General features: G+C 45.2%; 1 protein-coding gene across 1 annotated transcript in view; it reads right to left on the bottom strand.

Moving 5' to 3' along the window:
- The window catches only part of C4_1H8orf34 (chromosome 4_1 C8orf34 homolog), a 984,673-nt gene that overhangs the window by 275,389 nt on the left and 692,892 nt on the right, over positions 1-16,392 (bottom strand). Inside the window, exon 9 of the mRNA XM_086965849.1 lies at positions 10,503-10,588. Within this exon, the coding sequence (XP_086821975.1) occupies positions 10,503-10,588 (86 nt within the window). The remainder of the gene's footprint in view (positions 1-10,502; positions 10,589-16,392) is intronic.

The raw sequence follows: 16,392 nt of genomic DNA, 5'->3' as shown, positions 1-16,392 counted from the left end.
TCCACCATCACATCCACCACTGCCACATCCACCACCACGACCACATCCACCACCACTTCCACCACCACCACCGCATCCACCACCACATCCACCGCATCCACCATCACATCCACCACATCCACCATCACCACCACCACCACCACCATCACCACATCCACCATCACCTCCACATCCACCATCACCTCCACATCCACCATCACCTCCACATCCACCATGACATCCACCACCACCACATCCACCACCACCGCATCCACCACCACCGCATCCACCACCACCACCGCATCCACCACCACCGCATCCACCATCACATCCACCACCACCACCACATCCACCATCACCTCCACATCCACCATGACATCCACCACCACTTCCACCACCACATCCACCACCACTTCCACCACCACATCCACCACAACCACCACCCCATCCACCACCACCACCACATCCACCACCGCATCCACCATCACCACATCCACCGCATCCACCACCACCGCATCCACCATCACATCCACCACCACCACATCCACCATCACCTCCACATCCACCATGACATCCACCACCACCACATCCACCACCACCGCATCCACCACATCCACCACCACCGCACCCACCACATCCACTACATCCACCAACACATCCACTACAACCACCACCCCATCCACCACTACCACCACCACCGCATCCACCACATCCACCGCATCCACCGCATCCACCACATCCACCGCATCCACCACCACATCCACCATTACCACCACATCCACCATCACATCCACCACCACCACCACATCCACCATCACCTCCACATCCACCATGACATCCACCACCACTTCCACCACCACATCCACCACCACTTCCACCACCACATCCACCACCACCACCACTACATCCACCACCACATCCACCACCCCATCCACCACCCCATCCACCACCCCATCCACCACCGCATCCACCACCACCACCGCATCCACCATCACCACCACATCCACCACCACCACCACATCCACCATCACCTCCACATCCACCATGACATCCACCGCCACATCCACCACCACCACCACATCCAAAACCACCACCACCGCATCCACCACCACCACCGCATCCACCACCACAACCACACCCACCACCACTACATCCACCACAACCACCACAACCAGCAGCCCATCCACCACCACATCCACCATCACATCCACCACCACCACCACATCCACCATCACCTCCACATCCACCATGACATCCACCGCCACATCCACCACCACCACATCCAACACCACCGCATTCACCACCACATCCACCGCATCCACCACCACATCCACCACAACCACCACCCCATCCACCACAACCACCATCCCATCCACCACCACCACCAAAACCACATCCACCATCACCTCCACATCCACCGCCACATCCACCACCACATCCACCACCACCACCGCATCCACCACCGCATCCACCACCGCATCCATCACCACCACATCCACCACCACATCCACCACCCCATCCACCACCACCACCGCATCCACCACCAACACTGCATCCACCACCACATCCACCGCATACAACACCACCGCATCCACCACCACATCCACCATCACATCCACCATCACCACCACATCCACCACCACCACATCCACCATCACCACCACCACCACTACCACCACAACATCCACCATCACCTCCACATCCACCATGACATCCACCACCACCGCACCCACCACCACTACATTCACCACCACATCCACTACAACCACCACCCCATCCACCACCGCATCCACCACCGCATCCACCATCACCACCACATCCACCACCTCATCCACCACCTCATCCACCACCGCATCCACCACCACCACATCCACCATACCCACCACCATCACTTCCACCACCACATCCACCACCACTTTCACCACATCCACCACCACCACATCCTCCACCACCACCACATCCACCACCACCACATCCACCACCACATCCACCACCACATCTACCCCCACATCCACCACCATCACCAGCACATCCACCATCACCACCACATCCACCACCACCATATCCCCCAGATCCACCACCACCACATCTATATGTGTGTGGCTCTGTGTGTGTGTAGGTGCAAATGCAATGTTCTTGGATTTTCGTCACAATAAAATACACTGAACATAATCTTCACAAAAGTTATTTACAAACGTTTAAGCTATTGCCATTATAAATTACAATAACTTTTATTTAAGTATTAATTATTTACAAAATTAAAAGCCATTGTTATTTGTAATATCAATACATCTAAGTCACGTAAATACACACATTGCATTACAAATGCTATAGGTGTCACATTTGCAAAAGTTAAAACTATTGACATTGTAACTGACAAAGCTATTAATTTTGCTACTTTCAAAACCAACACATAAATAAAAAAAGTGTAATTTACAATACCAATAGCTCAAACTTTCCTAATGCGAGACCTATTGCATTTCCAATGCTTGTTAAAATTGTTGTGATTCCTGTGTTTTAACAGTGCCATTACCTCCTGACATCTCTGGAAAAGCGGAAAGCGCCGCTCTCACCTGGCGCAGAACGCTTCACTCGCGCCTCGTTTTGCCCGCAGGCCACGCCCCCTTCGGAGGCCACGCCCCCAACTTCCACTATATTGGGACGCTGATGTACGAGCGCCGCCATTTACAGTGACACTCCTGAGGCGGAAAGCCGGGAGTCAGTCCCTTTTTAAAATTGTTGTGATTCCTGTGTTCTAACAGTGCCATTACCTCCTGACATCTCTGGATAAGCGGAAAGCGCCGCTCTCACCTGGCGCAGAACGCTTCACTCGCGCCTCGCTTTGCCCGCAGGCCACGCCCCCTTCGGAGGCCACGCCCCCAACTTCCACTATATTGGGACGCTGATGTACGAGCGCCGCCATTTACAGTGACACTCCTGAGGCGGAAAGCCGGGAGTCAGTCCCTTTTTAAAATTGTTGTGATTCCTGTGTTTTAACAGTGCCATTACCTCCTGACATCTCTGGAAAAGCGGAAAGCGCCGCTCTCACCTGCCGCAGGCCACGCCCCCTTCGGAGGCCACGCCCCCAGCCTTCCGCCCACACTTCCATAAAGCATGTGTTTCCCTCGGAAGCGCAGCGGACGAGCGCAGCGGGCACGAAGAATGCGCGCCAAAGGCGCGCCTAAGGGAAGCCCGTCTGCGCCCGTCTGCGCCCGTCCGCGACCGACCGGGACTAGGGTCACCTCCTAATACCCAAACCATTCACTATTCCAGGGCCGATCTTATGGAATGTAATACAAACAGTGACCTTCTCCTTTTACCAAGGGACACACTCCATCAGCTTTGCAAGCATGGTATCCTGAGCCATGGCTGTCACCTTTCAACTCGTGCAGCAGGTCTGGCCTCGCCCAATCTACCCACCAAGGAACTCGCTATCTTATACCTTAACACTCGCTCTCTTGTCAAGCATCAGATGGACATCTTCCTGTTATTAGACACGGAAAAGCCATACATCTCTTTTTGGCAGAAACCTGGCTAACCCCTACCTCAGCACCCGATATTATAGCAGCACTGCCACCTGACTACTATATTATACAGGCTGATCGCGCTACCGGGAAAGGAGGAGGTGGAGTTGCGGCGATTATCCACTCTAGCTTGGATGTCACCACTCTCAACTGCTTGACGCTACTCAATACAGACAATTTGGTACTAAAGATTGCTACTCCTCACATGTCTATAGCATGTGTTCTCTTATATAGACCACTGTTTCCCATGTCTCTGAGTGAGCAAGTTGCCAATCTGGCTCTGGATCATACCAGGGTCATATTAGTTGGCGATTTCAACTACTGGCACAAAGACCCAGCAGAGGGCTCTCAATCGGCAGAACTGACTGATCTTCTCTTTAACCTCAACTTCAAACAGCTGGTGCTTTCCCCTACTCACGTTAAAGGACACATCTTAGACCAAGTATGGTCTAACACTACGTATGTGTCATCCCCTTTAACCTTGCCTTGCATATGGTCAGACCATCTCATTCTCAGATTTAAGATCTGTGTTGGGTATATCAGAACTACGGTGCCAATTACTGGCAAATTAGCCAGAAACTGGAATGCTATGGATAAGGATGCTTTCCTGTAGTCACTAGCCAAGGATGTCCCTTCCTTGGATAATGACATAAATCTGTCAGTTGCCACGTTAACCAACTGGCTACAAGAGGCCAGTAACCTTCATGCTCCTTATAAAACAATTAGACTAGCACGCCGTACGGACGCCAACAGATGGTTCTCAGCCGACTTGAAAAGCAGGAAACTGGCCCTTCGGCATCTTGAACGCCTGTGGCGCCGTGATTATGACACCGAGGGGAAAATTAAATATACTAGGGCAAGGAAGGAATACATGAATGCCATCTCTGCAGCGAAGACAGAGTATTTCTCTTCTCGTATCCTAGAATCAACAAACAAATCTAAAGACATCTTTTCGGTTTTTAATGAACTGACTAATTTGGAGAATGTTCGTCCTAAAGTAACTCCTACCCAGTGTTTGTGTGACTCACTCAACACTTACTTCAGTGACAAAATCAAGGATATAAAAGCTAGCATTCCCCAATCAAAAATTCCAATCATGACTGGCATGGCAATCAAGACCGGTTCTGCCACTCTCACCAACTTTTTACCCATAACTCAGGACCAGCTTTCGGAGCTACTGACGAGAGTTAAATCTGGCTCCCCATTAGACATCTGCCCTCCCCGCATCTTGAAAGAATGCTTCCCCGCCTACCCTACCCCTGTTCTTGCTCTTCTTAATGACTCTCTATTGTCGGGCATAGTCCCGTCTGCTTTCAAAGAAGCAACGGTCATACCCCTATTGAAAAAACCTGGGGCTGACCCGACATGTAAGGCAAACTACAGACCTATCTCGTTGTTGCCTTACCTGGCAAAAATTTTAGAGGCATACGTGGCGAAAACTCTCTCCAACTTTTTGGAGGAGTCTTCTTGCTTTGACCCCCATCAGACTGGATTTCGGCCTGCGCACTCTACGGAGGCAGTAGTCACTGCGGTGTTGGACACTCTCCGAGATTGCGCAGACAGACGTTCTCCCCAGGCACTGGTGCTCCTGGATTTGTCGGCCGCGTTCGACACGGGCGACCATAACATCTTGGTCGACCGTGTCGGACAGGCCGGCATACAGGGCACAGCGGCCTGCTGGTTGAGATCCTTCTTGGAGGACCGCTCACAAGTGGTACGCCTGGGGGACCTAACTGGCGTTAAACAACTTACCCCATGCGGAGTGCCACAGGGTTTCTCCTTGTCACCTCACCTCTAACTACGCAGATGATCGGCAATTACTCTTCACCATTGATAACTCTGAAAAATCCGTCAGTCATTTCCAGTCAACCATGAGGTTTATTAAATCCTGGATGGACCAAAATCAACTGAAATTGAACCCGGGGAAAACAGAACTGGTTTTGACTGGGGACAGCGCTAAATATTGGGGCCCCCAATACTGGCCTTTAGACCTGGGTCAAGCTACACAACCATCACCATCGGCTAAAACGCTGGGAGTCATCGTGGACAGTGACCTTTCATTAAAGGCACAAGTGGGCCAGGTGGTTTCCAAGTGTTTCCAAGTGTTTCCATCAGCTAAAAAAAATCAGGAAGGTTCGGCGATTACTAACGCTAGAGGCCACTACCCAGGTTGTGATCGCCACTGTTCTGTCCCATCTGGATTACGCGAACGCCATCTATTTGGGTCTTCCAGTCTTTTTACTCAAGCGTCTCCAGATGGTACAGAACTATGCTGCCAGGATGATACTGAAGCAACCAAGGTGGCAAGCAGCGACCCCCCTTCTTACCAAACTGCACTGGTTCCCGATAACACAACGCTGTGCCTTCAAGGCAGGATGCATGATTTTTAAATCACTGCATGGTAAAAGCCCCAAATTCATCAATCAAATAATCACCAGATACGTTCCCCCGCAACCTCCGTTCACTCCACCTAGGCCTTCTTCAGATCCCTCCGTTCAAGCTTAAACGTTCTGGTGGACGTAGGTTTGCAGTACTCGCCCCCCGCCTATGGAATACCTTGCCACTGGAAATTCGGCTATGTCAAGATCTTCTACCTTTTCGGAAAGCACTGAAGACTTGGCTTTTTAGACAAGCTTTTTAAATCCTATTCTTTTACCTCTGTTGTGTTACTGTTAAACTCAGCGCCAAGAAACTAATCAGTGTTAGTGCGCTTAATAAATAATTTAATAACATAACATAACCTAACCTATCACAGGGCAATTCATACTGAGCGTGCAGCCTTTTATGCCTTAAAAATTAGCAATAGTACTAATCCCGCGAAGAGTATCTTCTCCATTGTGTCAGATCTAAAAAAACAGAAGGCGACGGCTGGCCCATTAATTTCCTCGAGTCAGCAATGTGAGGAACTTGCCTTATTATTTATTTAAAAGATAGAAGACATCTATAAAGGCTTTCCCATGACTGTTCTGGACTGCCCTGAAATAGTTAATAATGGGACGTTAAACACCTTAGAGGTTTTTCCTCAGATTGAGCAGGACCGGTTACTTGCTCTTTGTGAAAAAATCAAATCAGGCTCACCAGTCGATCCTCTGAAACCTGACCAATTTAGGAGAATTTTACCTACCATCTCTCCCTTTCTTGGTCAAGTGATCAACAAATCACTCAGTCTAGCGATTGTACCTACAGCATTGAAACAAGCCAGAGTACTACCATTGCTTAAAAAACCTTCCCTGGATCCCAAAAAACCAGAGAATTTCAGGCCAATCTCACTGCTCCCCTGGACTGCAAAAATTGTAGAAGCATATATCAATTCTATTCTTTCTGACCAGTAGTAATATACTCGACCCCTCGCAAAATGGGTTTCGTGCTGGCAATGGTACAGAGTCAGCGCTTTTGGTGTTACAGGTACATCTCTGGGCAGCAGTGGACGCAGGACAGAAGTCGGCACTGATCCTTTTGGACCTCAGTGCTGCTTTTGATACTGTGTCTCATGCCATCTTGCCGGCTGAAAGAGGCAGGCATCAGTGGCCTCGCTTTGAAGTGGCTAGCGTCATTTCTTTCAGACAGGTCCTATCAGGTGACTGCTCCCCCTTTTTTTTCATCGACATTTCCCATCAAGCACGGAGTACCACAGGGTTCATCTTTGAGCCCTCTGCTCTTTAACCTGTACGTACAACCTTTGGCTGTTTTTGCCAAGAGTAGAGGTCTGACGGTGGTTTTGTACGCCGACAACACGCAGCTGGTGGTGGCACTTTCCAGTAATTCCAGGGACAACGCCGCTAAGTTCCAAGGTGATCTTGCGGCAGTCGCCGGCTGGATGACAGCCAATTGCCTCCAGCTGAACGCTAGTAAGTCGGAGGTGTTGCTGGTGGGAAGGGATCATGGGTTATGGAATGAGCACTGGTGGCCCAGGAATCTAGGTACCCCTCCCCCTCCTAAACAGGTGGTAAAGAACTTGGGGGTTTGGATGGACTCTTCGCTTAGTTTCCAGACACAAACAAAGTAGGTAGTGGGTACCTGTTTCAGTCTACTTCGTGGGCTGAGACCTATCCTCGGCTTCTTTGATGCACTGCCAGACAGCTCATTATTCAAGCATTAATTATCTCTAGGCTTGACTATGTGAACTCTCTGTACTTAGCGGTAAACAAGGATGAAGTACTAAGGTTACAGAGAGTTCAGAATGCCTCTTTTGGGCTTGCGTAGAGTCTGCTCAGTGTATGGCAGGTTTCGCCTCCTCCAATGGCTGCCCATGGCTCAAAGGATCGAGTTTAAAGCCCTCTGTATAGCTTTTAAAATTCTGAAGCTCGGATCCCCTAGCACACTGACAGATCTGCTTTCTTTCTATGTTCCTCCCCGCCAGCTTCGCTCTATGGGCCAACATCTGCTGCGGGTCCCTCTAGTCTGGAAAACTCGAGCTGGAGGTCGTTCTTTCCGCTATATAGCGGCGATTCTTTGGAATTCTCTGCCCCCCCATATTCGTGGTCTTAACAATCTTACTGATTTTAGGAAAGCTATTAAAACTTTTCTTTTTCCTACTATGTAGACCGTTGTCAGTGTCATTGCTGCTATTTTGCTGCTAGCGCCGGGACGCCCCTTGGAAGGGCAGCTGGTACGCTCTATAAATGATTAAAATAGAAAAATAGAAATAAATAACATATATTAATTTAATGTTTTGTATACTTGGTTGACACTGATATCTTTCAGTTATTGAATAATAATTGAATTCTTTTTTTAAACCTAAAATTCATTTTTTTAAAATTAATTCTATTATTAAAGAAAGAATAATTACAATTTTATATTTTGTCATCCGAATTTTAAAGGTTAAACTAATTTATTGAATTCAACCTTAGTTGCTATGGGGGTTATTTTAATCCCCTGCCTTTGATTTCTGTGGCAGTGTGTTGGAGTACCATTGGTTAGCCATGCAAGGTGATCGACATACTCCAAAATTTGGCTTAAGTTCATTTACACCTGCTTTGACACCTTTAGGCATGTAGTAATTTTGGAAATTTACTTTTGGAAATGCAAATGTGTTACTCTTTGGGAGGTGTGTATTTTGCATTAGTATGCACCTCCCTGACTCCTCTTTAAAATAGCCTTCCCACATTTACTATTAATTCAGGGGCATATTATCAAGGCCAGGCGATACATTATCGCCGCTTTTATCGGCAGGAAACTGCCGATAAAGCGGCGATAATGGCCTTGATAATATGCTCTATGAATTACAATTGAAGCCCATGTTAAATGTGAACACATCTAACATGGGCTTCGATTGGAATTCTTAGAGCATATTATGAAGGCCATTATCGCCGCTTTATCGGCAGTTTCCTGCCGATAAAAGCGGCGATAATGTATCGCCTGGCCTTGATAATATGCCCCTCAGTGCTTTAAATGTACAGCTATCTGCAGTTCTTTAATTTGAAAGGTAAGGCACCTGCACTTCTCAGCACTGCTGCAATACATTTAATGGGAGAGTACCAGCACTTCACAGGAGCAAACAGGAACTCTAAAGCCTATGTAACTGTACTTCTGTATTTTCATTTTAAAACACTGTACTAATTTGTATACCCATATGTACAGAAATCTCTGCCACCATGATACACATCCCTGCACAGAAAAGATAGGTGAAGCAGAAGTATCCTGCAGTGAACTGCATTTTGTTATAAATAAATCAGTTTTTCTACTGTAGTACTACTTGTGTGCTATAAAATTCCTTCTGTGAATCGGGACATCGTGTTTTTACGCTCTCCCTATATACGAAGCGAAGCAAATATGAGTAAGAGTTAGTATTCTTAAGCATGAGATGCTAATGTATGGATGCATAGATTGTGTGTGAATGCAGTGTGGCCAATGTGGGAAGTGTTTCAGTGCTGAGTGTGTATGGAAGAGGCTGCTCATGTTACAACAAGTATTTAGCTGGACCTACACATAGATATAAGAGAAAAGTGTGACAAAAGATATTGTTGTGCGTCCATGCGCACAGCAAGCGATCCTTCCCACCCTCATACACTACCCCACCACACTCCAGCACACTACAAATTATTCTCAACAGATGTCAGGTCTATTATATCTCAAGCATTCCCCAACGACCATGTCTACAGACCCTCACTATACAGTCTCTTCTTAGGCCCCTGAGTAGGTTTTTTTTGCACCAGTCTGGTACATCAACTCTGGAGATCTTCAGGGCCCCTTCTTGCTTCTCGGTCCATGGAGATCTGTTTTAGGGAGTGGATGCTTAGGATGTATCATCTCATCCTGCCAGAGGACACAAACGCTCTTACCAGAGTTGCACACGTCAATCACAATGTGCACATCTAACTTCATTTCCTGTTACTAAGGAGGTCCATGTGCTCGGTGATCAGAAAATTTGGGAAGGAAGTGATGGAGGCTAAGTCCGAGTTCCCAGGGGTTGCGGGTTGAATGATCTTTGGAGCACTGCATTTTGGGGTCACACACCAGAAGTAAAAAGGCAAACTTTAATTTAAGTTTGCATCCTTCTTACTAGTACTTGCTAAACGTCGAATAATGATACACTGGATACAACCCCTGCCCCCCACCCCCAAAACAAATGTGGTACAAAGATGTCAGGAAATGGTGAGTAGCAGAAGAAATCAGAATGTAGATTGAGCACACCGATGCGTGGCTGCGCTGGGACTAGCGGGAGATGACACATGGACTCCTTGAAAGGAACAATGATACCAACCCCCTCATCCCTGATCTCATATTAAAGCAGTGTGTGTTCGGCTGTGTGGGCAACTAGGTAAGAAATGGGCTATTTAAGAGTCTGGAAAATATGCCTTTTCACCCTAATTGGTGGCTGATGATCTTATAAGATGTTACTGTATATCTTTATTTTCATATTTCTTTGACTTATTTGTTCTGTGATAAAAATACAATGAAATGTGTTTCCAAGGAAAACACATCTATAGACACTCATGATATGTGTTCAAGAATTTAGGGAAATTAGGCATAAGGGGAAACTCGGGGTTGTAAACTTACCACCAGGATCAGGAACGGCTTGCTCAGAAGATTGGGTCTGCTGTGGGAGAGCCTCTGCACCTTCCACCATGTTTTCTCCCTGCAACCTGAATGTTTAGAACATGTGAGAAACGTTTATAAGGAGCATTAGAATATCTCATGACAAAAAGAGGAGTGCATTCATATGAAGCAACAGCAATCAAAAGCAAAACGATGTATCCAGTTAGTCAATTTCACTGCCTGATTTAGTAAGTGGAACGCAAATGTATAGCTTGATTTAGATCTCTGTGAACAGGCTATTCAGTCACAACGTTGATGGATATCTCATCTGCCAAAATATAAATCCTGTAGGATATAATGGGATTCATATTTCGGTGGACGAGATATCTGTCACCGTTGAGTAACCCGTCCACCAAGATCCAAATCCGGCCCCTGAGTCTTTTTCTTTACCCGAACTCTAGTTCCTGCCTTTTCAGATTGCAGGTTGGCTCTATTCCTTTGCCTATTACAATCTTTACATTTGTCCTTTTCCTCCTGGCAATACCGTAGAGGCAGTTCCACACAGTAGTAATTTCCACCAGCCCTTTCGTTGTCAGGTCAGTGCTCCCAGTCTTGAATGAGATGGTTTCTGTGTGCCTACAAAAGATTCCTATATCAAGCTGTAGTCATGAGCATAGGAAACCTTGTCAAACGTACAGACTCTGCAGATACGCCGATGCATAGCATTGTAACCCTTTTCTCATCCACTTTACTGAAGAAGACACAGCGAGAACCAAAATCCACCTTGCAAGCTTTGCATGCAAAATATTATTAAACCCGTCAATGATCAATGACCTTTAGTCTATATAGCATGTCCTCTTAAAGACAGACTGGCGAGCCCTGTAAGGGACACCGAAATTCTGAATCGGGGAGACTTGCTGGCTGCTGGCTCAATCGTGTCATGGGAAGAGTTGCGGGAAAGAGTTGGGCCGGGTCTTTCGAGATTCAAGCATACGCAGCTGAATAGCTGGGCTCAGGCACTGAATAGGAAGGGGGTCCCGTTGGGAAAAACTAGAAATCTGGAAATTCAACTGGTGGCCAGGCCAGGGGAAGGTAAGGCGGTCTGTTGTTGGTACTGGGCGATTCTGGAAGAGATAGATGGGAATTTCAAACTTGCAGAGGAGCTGTGGGGAGGTGAGATGGGCTTCTAATAAGAGCAGCTGTGGATGGACTCCTTTAACCTCCTTTACAAAATCGTGAAACCAGCATGGCTGAAGCGCAACCATCTCTTCATGCTACATCGAGCATACCTTTCTCCCCTAAAGCTATCAAAGTTCCAGCTGGGGAAAAAAATTATAAATGTGACCTCCCGGGGGCATCAAATGTGCATATGTTCAAAGATTGCCCAGCAATTTGCCGTTTCTGGAAGGATGTGAAGGATGCCCTAAACTCCATACTCAATACCACACCGAGTATTACTCTTCCCTTAATTATCTTTGACATCGACGAAAACGTCTCCGGGCATGCAAGATCTTTCCTTTTTTAAACAATTCTCTTGGCAAGGAGACAAATTTGCAGGTCCTGGGTTGATACTACACCCCCAACATACTCGGGATGGCTGACGTCCCTATATGAAGTCTCCAGGGTGGACTTGGCTAGATCTTGTAGTAGAAAAAAGCTAGTTTTTTGGGACCTTTTGGTACAATGGAGATAGGATTTCCGGGTTTTTTTTCTTCTTTTTTTTTTCCACAGGGTCCTATGATTATGCCTTCTTTCTGCTCCATGGACCTAAGACAAGGTCGCCCCTCGGCAATATTGAGGTTCAACAGGTTGCAATATACCTTGATGGAGTTTAGCAGGTTGCCCTGTTTCTGTTGGTTCCCTCTTTTGCCAATAATGACATTTGTGTCCCAGTCTAAGCTTTAACCTAGATCTTTGGGCTCGGATATACAGACACACGGTGGTGGTTGGCGGTTCCTACACGGGGGTAATGGCAAAGGAGGACAAAAAAAAGAAAGAAAAAAAACAACAACAAAAAACAATCTTACTGTCCTCTTATGTTGAATTCACTGTTCTGGTGTGTGGTGCCTGACAAGGTTCTAGACCTGGCAAAACTGTCTAGACTATACTACATGTCTTTTCACTTGTTGGTGCTCCTTATGTCTCTTAATGTGCTTAGAATGGGTAGCTCTACAGAGATTTCTATCCATGCAGCTCCAGATGCATTGTGAAAGGTATTTACAACCAAGGGGCAAACAAGGAAAGACGCACATAAAAATATTTTTCTGAGTTGCACGGAAACAACCATGACGTCAGCGGAAGCTAACACTGCGAAATCCAAGATTTAAAATGTGTGCTTGCAGCAAATGGCATCTAGACTGCTATTATGTATTTATTTTTCATTTGCACTGATTGAGTTTATATTACATATTTTCCAACTTGGTGCAAGAGGATGCAAACATGCTTAATAAACCACATCAAGAAGAAAGCATGAAATCAAACTGATAAAATTAAAAGAAGAAACTTACAGGCAGATAAAAGGGCCATTTAGGATGATAGTGAAAGAAAAAAACACTCTGAGCAGAGTTGCCTGAAGAGGAAAAGCATTCCAACGTTTGGGGTTGAGTGTACGGGGTAAAGGAACAGAACCAGCATTGAGCCAATAGGGTCAAGCAGCAGCCAATATATATAGGGAAGCAAAGCGAATGCTTATTTAAAGGAGTATGAATTTGTACATTTAAAGATGATACATAAAAATTAAATGAGAAGGAAAGAAGAGCCATCATGGAGAAGCAAGAACAGTAGAGACATGATTTGGTCTTAATGCACCTAATCCCCGTTGGCCATCACATGCAGGATTTGTGGGCACTGGGGATCAGGTGCATTCGATGGCTAGATCCCATGTAGTAAATGACACCTGGGTCCAACGGACTCGTAACTTCCTTTAGGGTTATTTGTGCCCATTACAATATATAAAAACTCCGGTTAACACCTCAGCATCCAATGTCCCATTTTTCTGGGAATAACTGTCTAGGTAAAGTGCGTATGTGTGCATGGCAGAAGTGATGTTTAGGCATATTCAAAAACATTAATCTTAGGACACAAGGTGAAAGAGTGCGATGTTGTTTGTCCTGATGAAAGTTGAAAGTTTGGAAACCGACTGAAACATGTAGACCAAATAGATGAAGGATTACAATTCATGCTTCCATCTGCATCAGTTTCTGTTTTAACTTGCCAAGGGCACCTTCTATTAAATAGCTTTGGGGTATCAACTTTAGGCAATTTTAACTATTTTCCCAGGATTCCCATAACATTCACAGTAGTTGCTTACTAATATCAAAGAGCTCCCTTCAAAAGTGGGGTTGCGCCAATCCAGTATATCCACTTACACCGGGTGAGGATACAGGGATGAACTAAAATAGCTGGTGAGGTATCAGGAGGAATATAATGCTTGAGTTCTTTCCCTAGGATAGGCCTGTGTAGGCCGATCCCTGACAAAGAGACGGGTCATTCTGGATGATGGGGCACAGCAGGAGAACATGTTTTTGTTCCTTCATTATTTACTTTGGGACTCATACCTGCAGTGACAAAACCGAAGTGGGCGGCTGCATGGGTCCGTTTATAAGGATTAACTTAGCTTTGACATACAGCTGGGATCCCGTGTTGATGTGGTCTTTACCTGTTTGCCAAATGTTTTCTGCTAAGTGTTTTGCTGGTATCAAATTTGAGCAATGCGCTATTGCCAGAACCATTTGCACACTTGAGGCAGATTTATCAACACTTCGCATCTGTGCAGAGTCACAAAAAGCATGGCAAACTGGTGCAAATTGTTGATAGAATATTTTATTTGTTGTGCTAACCATGTTTTGTGCTGAAACTAACCCCAACGGTAATGTAAATAGAGATTTGAGAGCCTTTGCATTAAGGGGCATCCCATGGGTAGTGAATGGGCATTACCACGCTACCACCAATGTTTTTTTTATGCAAAGCACTATCTATTACCAAAAGGTAGACAGAGTGTTATGCAAAAAATAACCCCTTCTTGAGGCAGGCCCTAACATGAAGTAATGTTTTTATTTGTCTTAAGCATTAACAACTTGAATGTGTGCTGCACTTTATAGCGCACATGCAAAGAGTGAAACGTTTTAATGTATGTCTAAGCATAGTATTTTGTACTGGAGGGTGTGTTTGTGGGTGGCACTGGAAGTTTGACAGTGCTGTGCAAGACAGCTGTAGCACCATAACTTAACAGATATGATGCTGCTCTGCTCTTTTTTCCTAACTATGATTTAGTAAATCTTCCTTTTCAATTGAGCATAGTTTTGTTAAGAGCATGACTTACATGTATAAATTAACACTGTATATTCACAAGTTATTGATTTGCAGTCGTAACCAGATATTATTAGCATATTACTTGGGATTAAATCTCCTCACAAGGAATGCAAATTGGCATTTCTGGGTAGTTCCATCTGCCAAAGTAAGTCAACACCCAAAACCTCACAAGTTTGTGGGTATTCACAAACATTTACATGCAGTTTCTCACCACACAGTGGAAATTATTTCCCTCGTGGTGTGAAAAAACATTTTAAAGTGCAATTGCATTATTGCAATGTATTTAAGTTTCTGTAAGTGCTCACCATGTATATTTTCTTGTGTAGAAAGGCTTTGAAATGTGAATAACTAGACATAACTAAAATAATTCCAGAGCTGCTCCTTAGAAACTGCAGCTGCCTGTGAATTTCATAACATTTGCAGAAGTACAATGCAGCATTATGATTGTCTAGTTAAATTAATACAACAAGCAATGTCAATGCCAATAGGTGTGTCTTAAGAATAAACATCAAGAAACTCAACAACATATGCAAGATAAATTAAAAGAATACAATTGCAAAAAGGAAAACAGAGTGCCTTCTCAACACAGGGTTTGAGATGCCGAGTTGAGTCACAACCAGCATGGTGCACAAGTTGAGTATTCCTTCTTGTTTTTGGGTGAAAAATAATACCTGTGAGGGAAAGCATGCCTACATTTGAGCAAAAGGATAGTCCATTGCATCCAGAGTTTTGAATTGGTGAAGATGCAGTAAAAACAAAGAGTCTTCAAGGAACTCAGTCCTGCCCATACTCTGCAGTAAAGAAATTTATACTGGCAAAGTTAAGGGAGCCTCGTAGGCAGTAACATAAACTAGTCGATTGGCAGAAAAGCCAAAAACTCTTGGAGCAAACGAGCTGGAGCAACTGCTCCAACTCCAACTCGAGAAAACAGAATATCCGGTCCATTTATATGAAGCCCTGATGATAGTCCCAGTACTGGTCGCCCGGGTCTTGAAACGCGTTGGGATTTTGGGAGGCATTTAGTTAATTCTGAATACGGCGAGTGTTGAAGGAAGCTATTGGATAAAGGATTGATACACTATTCAGATACTCTTTTGACGCTGGTGCTGGAAATACATATGTGGTTCATAACGTTGGATATGTTCATGTTTATTACAACATTTTGTGTATGATGTAAATTTTTCTAAAAATATGTTTTGCATAAGATTAATGTATGAATTCATTTGCTGATTTTGTCATGTTGCAAGCTGTTGCTAATAATTTTTTCACAGTTTCTAAGTCCATTTTTATCTTTAAGTGTATGTTATTGTGAATTGTACATACATGTAAGTTCATGTGTGAATTTGATAAGTCTATGTTTCTTTTTCAGTAAAAAAAATTGTTTGAATGAACTTTTAAAGAAACAGGAATGGTCTAATAAAAATTCCATTTGGACAGATAAAAGAGTTGACTGTTCGTTACTCCATGAGTAGTAGGAGTGTATGGTAGTACGGAGCCGAGTTCATTGTTTTGTGTTCTGAATTCTCAACACAGTGGGCATATGCTTGCAATAACAAACCTAGATATAGCACCAGGGGCCTGTCTTTCAGATGTATTGAAC

This window comes from Lissotriton vulgaris, chromosome 4_1 (genome assembly GCF_964263255.1).
Source record: "Lissotriton vulgaris chromosome 4_1, aLisVul1.2, whole genome shotgun sequence".
NCBI classification, from domain to species: Eukaryota; Metazoa; Chordata; class Amphibia; order Caudata; family Salamandridae; genus Lissotriton; species Lissotriton vulgaris.
This window is presented reverse-complemented; position numbering and strand designations above follow the sequence as displayed.